At 40.5% G+C, this 16,505-nt stretch overlaps 1 protein-coding gene across 2 annotated transcripts in view; it reads left to right on the forward strand.

Annotated features, from left to right (window-relative positions):
- The first annotated feature begins 2,119 nt into the window (after positions 1-2,119).
- Positions 2,120-16,505, forward strand: part of STX17 (syntaxin 17) — a 99,011-nt gene continuing 84,625 nt past the window's right edge. The window contains exons 1-2 of one of the 2 annotated variants that reach the window (XM_047768037.1): positions 2,120-2,196; positions 15,209-15,395. In XM_047768037.1, the coding sequence (XP_047623993.1) occupies positions 15,273-15,395 (123 nt within the window). In that variant the 5' untranslated portion in view covers positions 2,120-2,196; positions 15,209-15,272. Of the gene's footprint in view, positions 2,197-2,229; positions 2,249-15,208; positions 15,396-16,505 lie in introns of those variants that run through there. The other variant, XM_047768038.1, reaches the window with a different exon arrangement.

A 16,505-nucleotide genomic window follows, 5' to 3' on the forward strand; every position in this document is an offset into this window, starting at 1 on the left:
TGGTTCCTAGTCGGATTCGTTAACCACTGCGCCATGATGGGAACTCCCCTAGTTATTATTCTTAATTCTTCAAATAGCTCCAATAATTCCTTACAAACACAAACTAGATTCTGCTCTTTTTAAAAATGCTATCTTTCCTTCCATTACACCTCCTTTTAAATAGGTGATTGTTTAGGAAAGCTGTTTTTCTAGCTACTTTATCTCTGTTCAATCCATTCTTTTGGGTTTTCCAAGTAAGCAATCATAATGCCTTAAAAGAATATTTTTCTTTTTTCCCCCCCATTTATTTATCTATTACCATTTTATCTCATTTGGCCTTCCTGATTCAGTTAGGATCTTAGAAAAATGTAGGCTAGGAGCAGGAGGCCTGTCCCTAACAACTTCAGGGCCCAGGTAAGAGTACAAAAAGAGGTCCACATCCATATTTCTAAATATGTAATATTTATAAATCAAGCTAACGAATTGTTAGATTAAAAAGTTCTACATACATTCTGAGCAAGTCATCTGAATATTCAAACACATATTAAAAAGGCTGGATCTGTAAGTCAGTCTAACCAGCGAGGAGACCTGTGATCTAGACAGGGCTTCAAAGCCAACCATCTGCTTGTTCATTGTTCTTAGCAAATATGTGTATTAAATATGTGTATCAGCTACCCTGATAGACCTAACTTATAGCAAACATAAATATAATCTAGAAGCCTAGCTTCAGGTTTAGAATCTTTGAGTGTTGCACCTCCCTAGTGTATTTGAGGTAGTTTTTTCAGAACTTAACTCAAAAGACCTTTACTTCAGGAGTTCCTATAGTGGCTCAGTGGTTAACAAACCCGACTAGTATTCATGAGGATGTGGGTTCAATCCCTGTCCTTGCTCAGTGGATTGAGGATCTGGAGCTGTGGTGTAGGCCACAGATGTGGCTTGAATCCAGCATTGCTGTGGCTGTGGCCTAGTTATAGCCATGAGCTGTGGCAGCAGTTACAGCTCCAGTTTGACCCCAGCCTGGGAACCTCCATATGCAGCGGGAGCGGCCCTTAAAAAAAACCAACACTTCTACTTCAAAAGATCTGTTTAACTGACCCTTGCATAAAAAATATTTCCCATGGTATTATATAATACTTTAATTTTTCTCCTTAGAATTAAAATTTTACCAGCACCTCATTCCTAGAGTAAAAAAACACCAGTGTTCACTACACTCACAAAGAAAATCCAAAATGCTTAGCAGATTTTATGCTTTACTTTAGAAATTGCTTTCAAGGGAATTCTTATAGACCTCTAATATTTATTGATCCACAACTTCTACTTCCACTCCACTGCAAGACCCCAAGAGCTGAGTTTACTTAGCTATGTCTTGAACATCCTTATGACTTCTGAGGACAGTATCATTCAGTGGATACATTCTGAGCAAGTCATCTGAATATTCAAACACATATTAAAAAGGCTGGATCTGTAAGTCAGTCTAACCAGCGGGGAGACCTGTGATCTAGAACAGGGCTTCAAAGCCAACCATCTGCTTGTTCATTGGTAGCAGCTGGTATAACTGGAAAAACTTGGGAAGGAAATTAAAAAACCCATTCGGAGTTCCAACTCTGTCACTAACTGGCTGAACTGGAGTGAGTCAGCAGAAACTCTTGGAGCCTCAATGTCATTATCTATAAAGTTAGGATAAGACAGTGGCATTAAGGGCTCCACCTGTTTGGTGGGAGGCAGGAGCAGGTCAGGGAGGGGAGGGAAGCATTGGACCGAGCTTCAATTTCTGCACCTGTAACAGTCAAGACTTTTGCCCTGAACACCTAAGAGGGTTTTGGAGGACGAGAGGGAGGAGGCACAACCTTTCTGAGCTTTAGTTTCAATGTGTAAAGAGGTAAGAACACCTGGCCAACTAATAAAATTCCTAGAACACAGGAAAATGAACAGGAAAAAAACCCTGCAAAATGTAGAGGCCTATACGTATGTGAATCGTCTCACACCTAAAATACAACAGACTTACAAACCCAGACCATAACTCAATACAACCTCTTAAGGCTCAGCCCAGATTGGCAACAGCGCTTGTACTCACGGGACAGCCGGCCACACCCCTCGAGGCTGGAGCAGGGCGGGAGGGGGCGTGGCGCAGCCCGGCAGGCCTATCGTGGTGCCCCGCCCTGTCGCCCCCGCGCCTGCGCTGTGCGCGCTTACTGGTCTCAAGCGCCCCGGCGGGAGGTAAGGGGCTCGCGACGGGCCGCCTCAGAGGTGTCTGGCCCTGTGTGGCATGGTAGGCCGGGTGCCAACCTCGCGCGCGGGAGGGGCGCCCGGCGGGAAGCAGGGTATCAGTTCGGAAGTGCGAGCTCTGTGGGGCTCCTCTCAGCTCCAAGAAGTGATGGTTTCGGTTTTGGAGGCGCTATTCGAAGCGGGTATAGGGGGCGGCCGACCGGAGGAGCTGGTCGGCCTCCTGGGGTCTCAGGGTGGAAAAGTTTCTATCGTCTGCCCTGCCGTGACGCACTGTGGGTCATAGGTCGTCAGGATCGTGGGCGTCTACGTCCTGAGACTGGTCCGCGTACCCGTTCTCGGCGAGGGTGGGGGGAGGGGCGTTTGGTTTCTGTGGCCCGGGTGCGCTATGGGTTACTCTGCTCCGAGGTAGTGAGGGGAGGACCCGAAGCGAGAGGGTGGGAGTCTCCTATCAGCCAGACCGGGAGGTGGCTCTTAGAAGGTCCCATGTTTAACTCCCCCTTTTTTAAAATTCGGAATCAGAGGCTCAGAGAGCGGACTATAGGGTAGGACCAGGGGCCTTGACTTTTCTTTCCAAATTTAGGAACGCGTCCCCAAGTCAGAATCTTGTCCGAAACAAGTCAGGGCGACGTGGCTGAAGACATTCGGTGCCACTGGTGTGGGGAAATGTTGGAAGATGTTCATCACTTTTTTTGTTGCCAGCAATTTTGGACTTTTTCTGAGAAATAGGGCTTTTCCTTTATAAATAATCTGAAGTAATTTGGTTAACCTCCCAGTACTTTTTCCTTACTGGAAACGAATGGTATGGTATTCAGCTGGTAATAGTTGTAAGCACCTGCCATTCCCCCATCCCCAGCCCCCGAGCCAAGTGTCTGTGCAGTGAATATGGTTGCAGTTATTTGATGTAGAAATGTTTGGCCTGTCTTACATGAAACAGCTCAACACATTTTTAAAAAAGAATTTATTTTGAAATAATTTTACAATAACGGAGGAGTTAGAAAAGTAATACAGAGTTTTCTAGTTTCCTTTAATGTTAGCATCTCATATAATCGTAATACAAATATCAAAAGTAGGAAATCAACTTAGGTACAACACCGTTAACTAAACTATCAGCTTTCTTAAGATTTCATCTTTTTTTTATACTAATGTCCTTTTTCTGTTCCAGGATCCCCACATTGCATTTAGTTAACATGGCTCCTGAGTCTCCTCCAATCTGCGACAGCTCCTAAGTCTTTTCTTGTCTTTTAGGTCCTTTACACTTTTGAAGAGTCCTGGTAATTTGTTTTGTAGAGAGTCCCTCAGTTGAGTTTTGTCTGATGTTTTTTCTCCCGGTGAGATTAGGGTTATGCGTTTTTGTTGATGTCTCAGAAGTGTATGCCCTTCTCAGTGGTTCATCATGTAAGGAGGTGTGTGATATGACACTGCTTTTGAAATTACTCTTGATCACTGGTTAAGGTGGTATCTGTTGGGATTCTCTAAAGTTACTACTTTTCCCTTTGTAATTAATCAGTATTTTGGGGGAGAACTTTATTTAATTTTTGTTTTGTTTTGTTTTCTGGCTGCACTCACAGCATATGGAAGTTCCTGGACCAGGGATTGAATCTGAGCCAAGCTGTGACCTACTCTGCAGCTGTGGCAATACCATATTCTTTAGTCACCTTTGCCAGACTGGGGATCACCTCCGTAGTGACCCACACTGCACCACTGCGGGAACTCTGACAACTTTTTTTTTTTTTTTCCTTTTTATGAATGTACCTGTGGCATATGGAAGTTCCTGGGCTAGCGGTTGAGTCAGAGCCTGCTGCAGGTCTATGCCACAACCAGGGCAACACTGGTTTTGAGCTGCATCTGCAACCTACACTGCAGCTTGTGGCAATGCTGGATCCTTAACCCACTGAGTGAGACCAGGGATTGAACCTGAGTCCTCGAGGACACTATGTCACGTTTTTAACCTGCTGAGTCACAACGGGAACTCCCCCCGGGGAACTTTTAAACAAGACAAATACTCAGTTTCTTTTCAAACTTTAATTAGCTGATTTGAGCATCCATTACTTTTTCTTGCCTTCAGTAATTGTTACTGTGATAATCTCAATGGTGGTTTTCTGTTTCTCTCATTCCTTCTTCACTTATTAATTGGAGTTTTTTGTTTTTTTTTTGTCTTTTTGCCCTTTCTAGGCCACTCCCATGGCATATGGAGGTTCCCAGGCTAGGGGTCCAATCGGAGCTGTAGCCGCCAGCCTATGCCAGAGCCACAGCAACGCGGGATTCGCCAGCCTATGCCAGAGCTGTAGCAATGCGGGATCCGAGCCTCATCTGCGACCTACACCACAGCTCATGGCAATGCCGAATCTTTAACCCACTGAGCAAGGCCAGGGATCGAACGTGCAACCTCATGGTTCCTAGTCAGATTCGTTAACCACCGCGCCACAGTGGGAACTCCTGGAGTTTTTCTGTAAAGAAGAGCTGCCCCTTCTTCTCATTTATTTATTGTGAATTTTTTGTATCAGTATAGATTCATTTATCTTTCTGTTGGTTATTATCCTACACTGTGGTTATTTATTTTATGTCTTAAATTGTTCCAACTTTGGCCATTGGAAGTTTTTTCAGGGTGCTTCTTGTGCCCTCTTCATAGGTCCTTGTTATTTTTTGAGAACTTCTTTTCTTTTTGACACCTGAGGATGCTCCAGGCTCTCTTGTGTTTTCCTTGACACAGCCCTTGAATCCACCGCTTCTCCAAGGACCCCCTGGTTGGTTTGGAGAGTGGTATTTTTTAACCATCAACGATTTAGGTGCTAGGTGTATTCATTGCTACTGGGGTATCACTGCTTCTAGTGCCCGGCAGAAGACATCTAGGAAGTGTGTGTGAGTGTGAATATATATATATATTTCTAGCTATTTGTACATACCATCATCCCTTGGTATCTGTAGGGAACTGGTTCCAGGACCCGTCACAGACTAAAATCCAAAGCCATGCAAATCCACGGATACTCAGATCCCATGATTTGTCCCTTTGTATCTGAGATTCCATATCTGCAGACTCAACTGTGAGTCCTGTAGTGTAGTACTTACTGAAAAATATCCATGTGTAAGTGGACCCTCACAGTTCAAATCCATATTTTCAAGGGTCAACTGAATATGCATATGGTTCATATAGATACACACAGGCATACATTATTTATTCTTTCATATGCTAAGACATTTTTTATTTGTGTATATATACATACACATTATATATATGTGTGTGTGTATATATATATATATTTAAATTTTATTTTGATACTTCCATTTCTAATTTAATACCACAGGGTTCTTTCTAGTCTTGCCCCTTATTTGTAACTTCTTTCTCCAATAGTGAGAAATCTTGCTTTTATGTTTTACAAAATATTCCTTTATTTATTCAATCCCAGTATATACATTAATAAATTTCAGGATTTCTAACCCATAGTCCTATGAGAAATTTACTAACTAGAGTACAGTATAGTACTTACATAATTCTTTTTGTCTTTAGCTTTGTGTTTAAATCCAGTTTACTATTTTCCAGAGTTACCTAGATTAGTTATTACGCTGCTCATTTGTAATGCAGTTACTTTTATTTTTTATAGTTTGCATTTCACTTTGGGTTCCGTTACATCTTGTTGTTTTTCAGTATACTGAAATTCATCTTCTATGGTGTACATTTGTGTTAGGTTTAATAAACACATATAGTTGTGTATCTACTACTGCTGTGCATGATACAGAACAATTCTATCACTCCAAATATTCCATTACACTTGGAAAAAAAATTAAAAGTAATACAACTTTATGGGAGCTTGGGAAATTACTCATTTTTGTGTGTTTTATATTGTCTTTTTCATTGTGGTTTAAATATTTGTGGTGTTAATGTAAATATTTTTTATCTTGTGTTTGGATTATATCAAAAATATTTCCCCACTGTTCTGACTGAAAAATTAAGAAATGCTGAAATACACTTTTGGCTCATTAAACCACATTTTGCATATTAAGAGCTTTCCTAATAGCTTATAAACTTTATTTGAGCTATTTTATGATCAGAGCCATGTTGGATGACTTTGCTTCAGTAACATCATGCTTTATGCAATTCTTTGAATTTTATGTTCTCTTCTTAGTCTCTTATAGGCAGTTGATTATAATTTTATACAAATGGAAATGGAGAAAAGGAAACATTACTCCGGAAGGAGACCAAGAATTAGAAACGTCTCTTGGGAAGCTCTTGGGCTAGAATGTCCTCCCTGAGAGTTAGCTCTTTCTTTCTTTCTTTTTTTTTGGCTTTTTAGGGCCACTCCCATGGTATATGGAGATTGCCAGGCTAGAGGTCGAAGCAGCTGCAGCTGCCAGCCTGCACACATCCAAGCTGCATCTGTGACCTACACCACAGCTTACAAGGCAACAACAGATCCTTAACCCAATGAATGAGGCCAGGGATCGAACCCTTCAACCTCATGGTTCTTAATTGGATTCATTTCCTCTGTGCCGACAGGAACTCCTGAGAGATAGCTCTTATGAGACAGCAGGTTTTCCTTGAGCACAGAAAGCTGGGAAGCAGAGTCATGCACTCTGACCTTTTCTGAATTAATATAACTTAATTCAGAAAAAGAAAGTGGAGTTCCTGTTGTGGCTTAGTGGTAACGAATCTGACTAGGAACCATGAGGTTGCGGGTTCTATCCCTGGCCTTGCACAGTGGGATCTGGCATTACTGTGGCTGTGGCATAGGCCGGCAGCTGTAGCTCCGATTCAGCCCCTAGCCTGGGAACCTCCATATGCCAAGGGTGTGGCCCTAAAAAAAAAAATTAAAAAAAAAAAAAGAAAGCTATCATCATAGCATGTGGGAACAGTGAAAACAAGGCAAATAGTCCGTAATTGGGGTTAGTCAAGTACACTGTAAGCTGATTAGTGGAAGAGAAGGCAGAATCATTTGAGTTGTATCCCAAATGATACAAAAAGTTTAGAGGCAGATGGGATATAAAAGAGCATCCAGACAGAGGGAGCATCTTGCAAAGCCAAAAGTAGATTGGGTGATAATATTTCGATAGAGTAGGTGGATTACTTATGAACTTTGTTGCATTTTCTTGCTCAGACAATAGGGAGCTTTGGAAGTTTGTGTTCAGAAGAGGAACATGTTGCCTTTGGTGGTTTAGATAAATTAATTGGTGGTAATCTGTGGGGAAAATTAGAGAGGGAAGAGGCTAAGGGCAGGCTAAATAAGATACTGTAATGTACTATGCATAATGTGCTATTTGACAAGAGTGGTAGGATTAGAAATATGAAGAGACATGTGAAGAAACATTTTAGTTCCATTATCATCTGTTAAATACTAGTTATGTTCAAAAACTTTTTTTTTGGAATGGTAATAGATATAAAGGTAGCTTCTGGAGTTCCTGTCGTGGCGCAGCGGTTAATGAATCCGACTAGGAACCATGAGGTTGCGGGCTTAATCCCTGGCCTTGCTCAGTGGTTTAGGGATCCGGCGTTGCTGTGAGCAGTGGTGTAGGTTGCAGAGGCGGCTCGGATTCCGCGATGCTGTGGCTCTGGCGTAGGCCAGCATCTCCAGCTCCGATTGGACTCCTAGCCTGGGAACTCCATATGCTGCGGCCCTAGAAAAGGCAAAAAGACAAAAAAAAAGAAAGAAAAAGAAAAGGTAGCTTCTTACATAATTTGCATAGTGGAAGAAAATAGAAGAGGCAATGTGATAAACGGGAACAGTGCTAGACAAATAATTTATAATTTGTGAGACTTTTATATGTTCTATATTATAAGAAAAAGACATTCCTTGTAGCATGAGCAGGCAGTTGATGAAAGAAGAAATGCAAATGGCTAATCAATCTCATTCCTGATTTAAAGAATGTAGTTCTCCTGTGGCACAGCTGGTTAAGGATCTGGTGTTGTCACTAGTGGCTTGGGTCATTGTTGTGGCTTGGGTTCTGTTCCTGGCCCGTTAACTTCCACATGTTGCAGGTGCGGCCAAAAGAAAAAAAAAAAGAATGTAATATAAAACAATAACGAGGAGTTCCCATTTTGTGGTTCAGTGGTAACGAAACTGACTAGTATCCATGAGGACTTGGGTTTTATCCCTGGCCTTAGTCTGTGGGTTAAGGATCCAACTTTGCCGTGACCTGTGGTGTAGGTTACAGATGTGGCTCGGACCCTGTGTCGTTATGGTATAGCTCCAATTTGACCCCTAGCCCAGGAACCTCCATGTGCCACAGGTGTGTGCCTAAAAAGTAAAAAACAAAAAAAAAAACAAAAACCAATAATGAGACACCATTTTTGTTTCCACGTTGAATGTCTAAGAAGAATGATAATTTCATGTGTGGATAAATGAACATTTATTTATTTATTTATTTATTTGTCTTGCCTTGCTTGTAGACATTCTGGGGCCAGGAATTGAACCCTCATCACAGCAGCAGCAATGCTGTATCCTTAACCCACTGAGCCACCAGGGAATTCCATTTAAACATTTTTTAATTTGAGGTATAGTTGACATACAGTACTGTATTTGTTTCTGGTGTACAACATAATGATTCAACATTTGTATACATTTTGAATTTATCACCAGGATTAGTCTAGTAACCATCTGTCATCCTACAAATTATTACAATGTTATTATTGACTGTATTCCTTATGTTGTACCTTACATCCCTGTGATTTGTTTGTTTTATAAAACAAATCACAGGAAATTTGCACTCCTTAATCACCTTTATCCATTTTCCCTCCCCCCGACCCCCGCCTGTGACCACTGTATTGCTCTCTGCATCTTCGGATCTGTTTTTGTTGTGTTTTTTTGTTTTGTTTTTTAGATTTAACATATATGTGATATCATATAGTATTTGTCTTTCTCTGACGTACTTCACTAGCATAATACCCTCTTAAGTCCATACATTTTGTGAATGGCAAAATTTCATTCTTTTTTATGGCTGAATAATAGTCCATTTTGTGTGTGTCTGTGTTTATGTCTGTGTGTACATATCCCATCTTTATCCATTCATCTATGTTTGGGCACATAACAGTTGCTTCTATATCTTGGCTAACGTAAATAATGCTCTGTAAGCATAGGGGTGCCTGCACTTTTCAGTTGGTCTTTTCATTCTCTTTAGATAAATACCCAGAATTAGAATGGCTAGATCATGTGATGGTTGTTTTTAATTTTTTGTGGAACCTCCATACTGTTTTCCATAGTGGCTGTACCAATTCACATTTCTGCCATAGTGCATAAGGGTTTCCTTTTTTCCACCTCCTTGCTAACAACCAGAACTTGTTATTGTGTTTTTGATAATAGCCATTCTGACAGATGTGAGGTGATATCTCATTGTGGTTTTGATTTGCATTTCTCTGATGATTAGTGATATTGAGCATCTTTTCATGTGTCTGTTGCCCATCTGCCTGCCTTTCCTAGAAAAATGTCTGTTCAGGTCCTCATTTTTTAATTGTTTTGTTTATTTTTTTGATACTGAGTTATGTGAGTTTTTTATGTATTTTGGATATTAATGCCTTATCAGATATATATCATCTGCAAATATCTCTTCTCATTTAATAGGTTGCCTTTTGGTTTTGTTGATGATTTCCTTCACTGAGAAAGCTTTTTAGTTTGATTTAATCCCGTTTGTTTGTTTGCTTTTTTTGCTCTTGCCTGAGGAGACAGATCCAAAAACATATTGCTAAGACCAGTGTCAAAGAGTGTACTGTTCATATTTTCTTCTGGGATTTTATGTTTTTAGGTCTTAACATTTAAGTCTTTAATTCAGATAAATGGACATTTTGATATGTTGGTAAAGGGGATGTAAATAAGCACAACTTTTTGGGGACATTTGGTATCAGACTTAAAAAATGTGTATGCTTATTCTATTTCCAGGTATTTACTTTAAAGAAATAATCATAAATGGTAGTATGGACTTATTTGTAAGGAGGTACACTATGGTATTGGAAATATCCTAAATAGCCAACAATAGTTGATTTATTATCAAACATCTATGCAATGTGATACCATAATACTATAAAAATATAAAAAATAATAACTTACATGGAAACATTTTTATTATACTTAATCAGGTTATTCTTCTACTTGTTCTTTCATTCTTCCTTTATTCACTCAGTAACAGTGTACTTTATTATATTCATTGTTCCTTGCCATTCCTTTCCTTTGAGTTTATTTTCTTTATTGTTAAAACATTGCATTTTAGTAACTGTTTTTTCTTTTTAAATGGCCTCATCTGCAACATATGGGCCAGGATTGAATCCGAGCTGCAGCTGCAGTGACCTGTGTTGCAACTGCAACAATGCTGGATCCTTTACCCACTATGCTTGGTCAGGATCAAATCCATGCCTCCTCAGCAACCTGAGCTGCTGCAGTTGGATTCTTTTTTTTTTTTTTTGGTCTTTTTGCCATTTCTTGGGCTGCTCCTGTGGCATATGGAGGTTCCCAGGCTAGGGGTCTAATTGGAGCTGTAGCCACTGGCCTACACCACAGCTCATGACAACGCCCGATCCTTAACCCACTGAGCAAGGCCAGGAATTGAACCTGCAACCTTGTGGTTCCTAGTCGGATTCATTAACCACTGAACCACGATGGGAACTCCCTGCAGTTGGATTCTTAATAACCTGTGCCACAGCAGGAACTCCAGTTCTTTTTTTTGCTTTTTAGGAAAGAACCTGCAGTATATGGAGGTTCCCAGGCTAGGGGTAAAATCAGAGCTGCAGCAGCCAGTCTATACACAGCCACAGCAATGCAGGATCCAAGCCACATCTGTGACCCACCCACAGCTCACAGCGACACCGGATCTGTAACCCACTGGCGATCGAAGCCAGGGATCGAACCCACATACTCATGGATACTAGTCAGGTTTGTTACCACTGAGCCATGACAGAAACTCCTCCAGTTCTTTTTCTTAAAATTGTGATTAATTAATTATTATTATTATTTGGCTACGCTGGCAGCATAGGGAAGTTCCTAGACCAAGGATCAGACCCACACCACAGCTGTGACCCAAGCCACAGAAGTGACAATGCCAGATCCTTAATCTACCGTGCTACCAGGAAGTTCCAGTAGTTCCTTTAATGAAGGGCTTGATAATAAACTTAGTCTTTGTATGTCTGAAAATGATTATTTTATCTTCATTTCCCAGTAACAATTTACCTGGCTATTATACCACTTCTCTCAGTACTTTGAAGATACTCGTCTTTTGATATGCTGCTTTGATGAAAAGTTTACTGTTTTTGTTTTAGTTTATTGTCTTTTATCTCTGGTTTGCTTTTTAAGATTTTTTTCTTTTGTTCTTAATGTCCTGAAATTTCTCTCCCATGTGTTTAGTTAAATTTGTTTCTTAAATTTTCTTTCCTTTTTTTTTTTAGGGCTGCGTATGGAAGTTCTCAGGCTAGAGGTTGAATCCAAGCTGTAGCTGCTGGCCTACACCATAGCCCCAGCAATGCTGGTTCTGAGCTGCATCTGTGACCTGTGTTGCAGTTCATGGCAACACTGGATCCTTTACCCACTGAACAAGGCCAGGGATCAAACCTGCATCTTCACAGACACTGTGTCGAGGTCTTAACCCACTGATCCACAGTGGGAACTCCAGTTTTTTTATTTATGGTACTTGGTGCTTATGTGCATTTTTAATTTGAGGTTTTTCATCTTGATTCTCTGCACATTCTCTTTGAATAATGCCTTTTTGCCACTTTACTCTTTCCTTAAGGGACTCTTATTACTGAGCTTCATATTTTTATATTTTAAATTTCCTTATTCCTCTGTGTTCGAACTGATAGCTTCCAATCAGTAATTCTCTTTTCAGCTACAAAGTTTGCTGTTTAACTCTTCTTTGGAGGTTTTTATTTGTAAAATTTTTACTTAAGTTTATTTTCAGATTGGCCTTTTAACTGTTTCATAGTATTATCTAATTTTTTAAGAGATCCTACTTTTTCTTTATATCTTAATTTTAAAGTGTATCTGTTTTGGAATTCTCTGGCGGCTCAGTGGGTTAAGGATCCAGCATTGTTACTGCTGTGGCTTGGGTTGCTGCTGCGGCATGGATTTGATCCCTGGCCCAGGAATTTCTGCATAGTGCAGGGAGAGCTAAAAAATAAAATTACCCATTTTAATTTTATTTTTAGATCACTTTATTATCTCCACTCCCTTAGCTGTGAATTTTTCCATGTTGTTGGGTCTGTGGACCAACTCTTTTGACAGTGAACATCCCCACACATCTCTAATTCCCACTAACTACTGTAGCTGTTAAAGTCTTTATTTTTGGTGGCTTGGGGATTTTCCTTTTTTGCTTTCAAGCTTAGATCAAATGTAAAGACCAAGTTAGTGATAGTCAAGATTTTCAACTGTGAATGAATAAAACATTAGAATAATAATTCTTTTTTTTTTTTTTGTCTTTTTGCTATTTCTTTGGGCCGCTCCCACGGCATATGGAGGTTCCCAGGCTAGGGGTCAAATCGGAGCTGTAACCACCCGTCTACGCCACAGCCACAACAACGCGGGATCCGAGCCGCATCTGCGACCTCACACCACAGCTCACGGCAACGCCGGATCGTTAACCCGCTGAGCAAGGGCAGGGACCGAACCCGCAACCTCATGGTTCCTAGTCGGATTCGTTAACCACTGCGCCACGATGGGAACTCCAGAATAATAATTCTTAATGTTTCTGGAGTGGTAGATTTCTTTTGACAATATAATGAAAACAGTGTACTCGTTCATGTCTTCTGAATTAACTCAAAAATACGGAGTTCCCGTCGTGGCGCGGTGGTCCTGGAACCTGCTCACTTGACAGCCCCTACCCTCTCCTACCCCGATCCAAAGGCATAGACTGGTTAAGAACTACTGGTGAATTAGAAGGTGTTTGTACTCTCAGAAGTCCTAGGTTCTAATTCCATCTCTGTCATTGGTTACTTCTATTAATTATAGATTACTTTGTAAGAAAGGAAAGAGAGGCAATTTAAAGGACATCAATGAAAAGAGTTGCATTTTGGTGTTCTGTTGTGGCTTAGCAGTTGATGAACCCAACTAGCATCTATGAGGACGGCTGTTTGATCCCTGGCCTCGCTCGGTGGGTTAAGGATCTGGCGTTGCCCTGAGCTGTGGTGTAGGTTGCAGATGCAGCTTGGATCCCATATTGCTGTGTCCGTGGTATGGGTTGGCAGGTGCAGCTCCAGCTCCAATTGGACCCCTAGCCTGGGAACTTCCATATTCTGTGGGCGCACCCCCCCCAAAAAAAAAGACCAAAAAAAAAAGTTGCCTTTTATATTATCTATTTGAAGTATGTAATTACATGTGTTATATGAGAAATGGAGCTGATAGAGCAGAAATGTTGAGACTTAAATTTTTTTCCTGTAATTTTGCCATTTGACACCTTTTAAAAGAACATCATTCGCAGTCCAAGATAAATTGGGAGATGAAAACTTGGGCAGTGTACTCTTGGTTTTTTGAAAAAGTTACTTAAATATATGCATCCTTGTATTAAAAAAGACCTGGAAAGATATTCATCAAAATGGAAAGAGTTGGGGGGTAGGTGGTTGCGGGGGTGGGGGGAATAAAAAGAGAAGTTAACTTTAGGTGAGGAGGTGATTGTTGATTTTATCTTATTCCTATTTTCTTTTTTTTTTTTTTTTGTCTTTTTGCTGTTTCTTGGGCCGCTCTCGAGGCATGTGGAGGTTCCCAGCCTAGGGGTCAAATTGGAGCTGTAGCCTCCGGCCTCTGCCAGAGCCACAGCAACATGGGATCCGAGCCGCGTCTGCAACCTACACCACAGCTCACGGCAACGCCAATGCCGGATCGTTAACCCACTGAGCAAGGGCAGGGACCGAACCCGCAACCTCATGGTTCCTAGTCGGATTTGTTAACCACCATGCCACGACGGGAACTCCTATCTTATTCCTATTTTCTTATAGGATTTTTCCTATTCCTCCTCCCACCCCTTCCTCCTCCTCCTCCTTCTTCTTTGGCTACACTTGCAGCATGCAGAAGTTACTGGGCCAGGGATCAAACCCATGCCTCAGCTGTAACCAGAGCCACAGCAATGATAATGCTCTATCCTTAACCTGCTGAGGGAACGAGGGAACTCCTCTTCCTATTTTCTAAACATTCTAAAGTGAATATACATTACCTTTTTAGAGAGAAAAAAGATTTTTAAAATAACAGTTTTCTTGGAGCTCCTGCTGTGGCAAAGTGGGATCAGCAGTGTCTTGGGAGCACTAGGATGTGGGTTTGATCCCCTACCCTGACTTAGTGGTTGGGGATCCAGTGTTACTGCAGCTTTGGCTTATTAGTTCATGGCTTTGGCTCGGATCTGATCCCTTGCTGGAAACTCCACATCCTTTGGGGTGGCCGAAAAAAACACGTTTTCTTGAAAATCAAGTCACTCAAGTCCAGCATTAAGTTGAGTATGTATTTAGAATATGTCATAAAATTACCTAATTGTTGTCTTTTTAAAATAGTGAAATTGAAAGTTTAGTCTGGATATATGCCCAGGAGTGGGATTGCTGAGTCATATGGTAGTTCTATATTTAATTTTGAGGTATCTCCATACTGTTTTCCATAGTGGTTGTACCAGTTTACAGTGGTATCACTTATATCTGGAATCTCATATATGGCACAAATGAACCTATGTACATAAAAGAAACAAACTCATGGACATGGGGAACAGTCTTGTGGTTGCTGAAGGGGAGGGGGTGGGAGTGGGATGGATTGGGAGTTGGGGGTTAGTAGATGCAAACTCTTGCATTTGGAGTGGAGAAGCAGTGAGATCCTGCCGAATAACACAGGGAAGTATTTCTAGTTATGCGTGATGGAATATGATGGAGGATAATGTGATAAAAAGAGAATGTGTGTATATATATAAAACTGGGTCACTTTGCTGTACAGCAGAAATTGATAGAACATTGTAAATCAACTATAATAGAAAAATCAAGATGACCATGTACAAAATAGGGACAAAAATTTAAAAAATTTTAAAAATGGAAATTGATTTTAAAAATTCTTAAATATTTCCCTTTTAGGTTTTTCTACATGAGTGGAGAAGACAGTTGTTGCAAATAGAAGAGATAAAACATTTTTTTTAGGATGTCTGAAGATGAAGAAAAAGTGAAATTACGCCGTCTTGAACCAGCTATTCAGAAATTTATTAAGATAGTAGTCCCAACTGATCTGGAAAGGTTAAGAAAGCACCAGATAAATATTGAGAAGGTGAGTTTTTTCATTTTTTCAGGTTTTTCTTTTTCTACTGCAAGAAACAGTTACATATTCTGATTTATGTTTATTGTGCATTTCAGCTACATAGAATATAGATAAGAGGCTTTGCTAAATAAAACATGTAGGTCCTGTTGATTTACCAACAGTACTCATTTTTTCATCTTTTTTTTTTCTGTTCAAAAAGTACCCCTTTCACATTATTCCTTTAGAAAGGGGTTTAAGAATAGAATATATACCTTTTTGGTTGTACATACTGATGAATTAAGTGTTTAATAATTAAAATACAAACTGTTTGAGGAGTTCTCTTGTGTTTCAGCAGTTTAAGCATCTGGCATTGTCCCTTGAGTGGCTTGGGGGTGCTGTCACTGCAGCAGCCCAGGTTGCTGCTATGGCTTGAATTCGATCACTGTCCTGGGAATTTCCACATGCTGAAAGCACGGCCAAAACAAACAAACAAACAAAAAACAAAACAACCAAATTATATGATAGTTCACTATAACATGAAGGTGGTAGACTTTGAGAGGTTCACCTCAGTTACATTCTCAACTTTTCTGAACTGTGAGTGTATTGTTCATCAGTAACCTCTTCAGGTGCACAGTGATTCAAGAGGTAAATCACTGTGTAATACGGGGGAATTCCCCAACTTCATGCCCAAGTGAAGAAAGCCCAAAATTGAGTAATAATAACTAGAAGTCAGTTTAGGAGATAGCTAGAAGGAGTAACTAGTCTCAGAGACTATGGTGGAGGTTGCGTAGAACCTGGACTGGCAAGGGTCTGATGGAATGGTTGTCACATTTATAGGAACATGAAGTTTACTGACTCCTGATCATTGATTTGGCAGGTTATGTGGTCTTATTTGCTATGGGACAAGTCAGTGGTATTTGATCCTTCAAAAGGACCTCCCTAATATAAATTTTAAGCTATGCGGTCCTCCATTGATTTTTTGGGGGGTATGAGGGTGGAAGTGGTCATTAATCTTTTCAATATAAACTATGTATCACCCTCAACTAAATACCTTGTACAAGAGGAATGTCAGCTTTTTCTCCCATAGATATCCGCTATCTTTCTAGTTATGTCTTTTTTTTTTTTTTTTTTTAATGGCTG

The sequence above is a fragment of the Phacochoerus africanus genome, chromosome 2, assembly GCF_016906955.1.
Source record: "Phacochoerus africanus isolate WHEZ1 chromosome 2, ROS_Pafr_v1, whole genome shotgun sequence".
Lineage (NCBI taxonomy): Eukaryota > Metazoa > Chordata > Mammalia > Artiodactyla > Suidae > Phacochoerus > Phacochoerus africanus.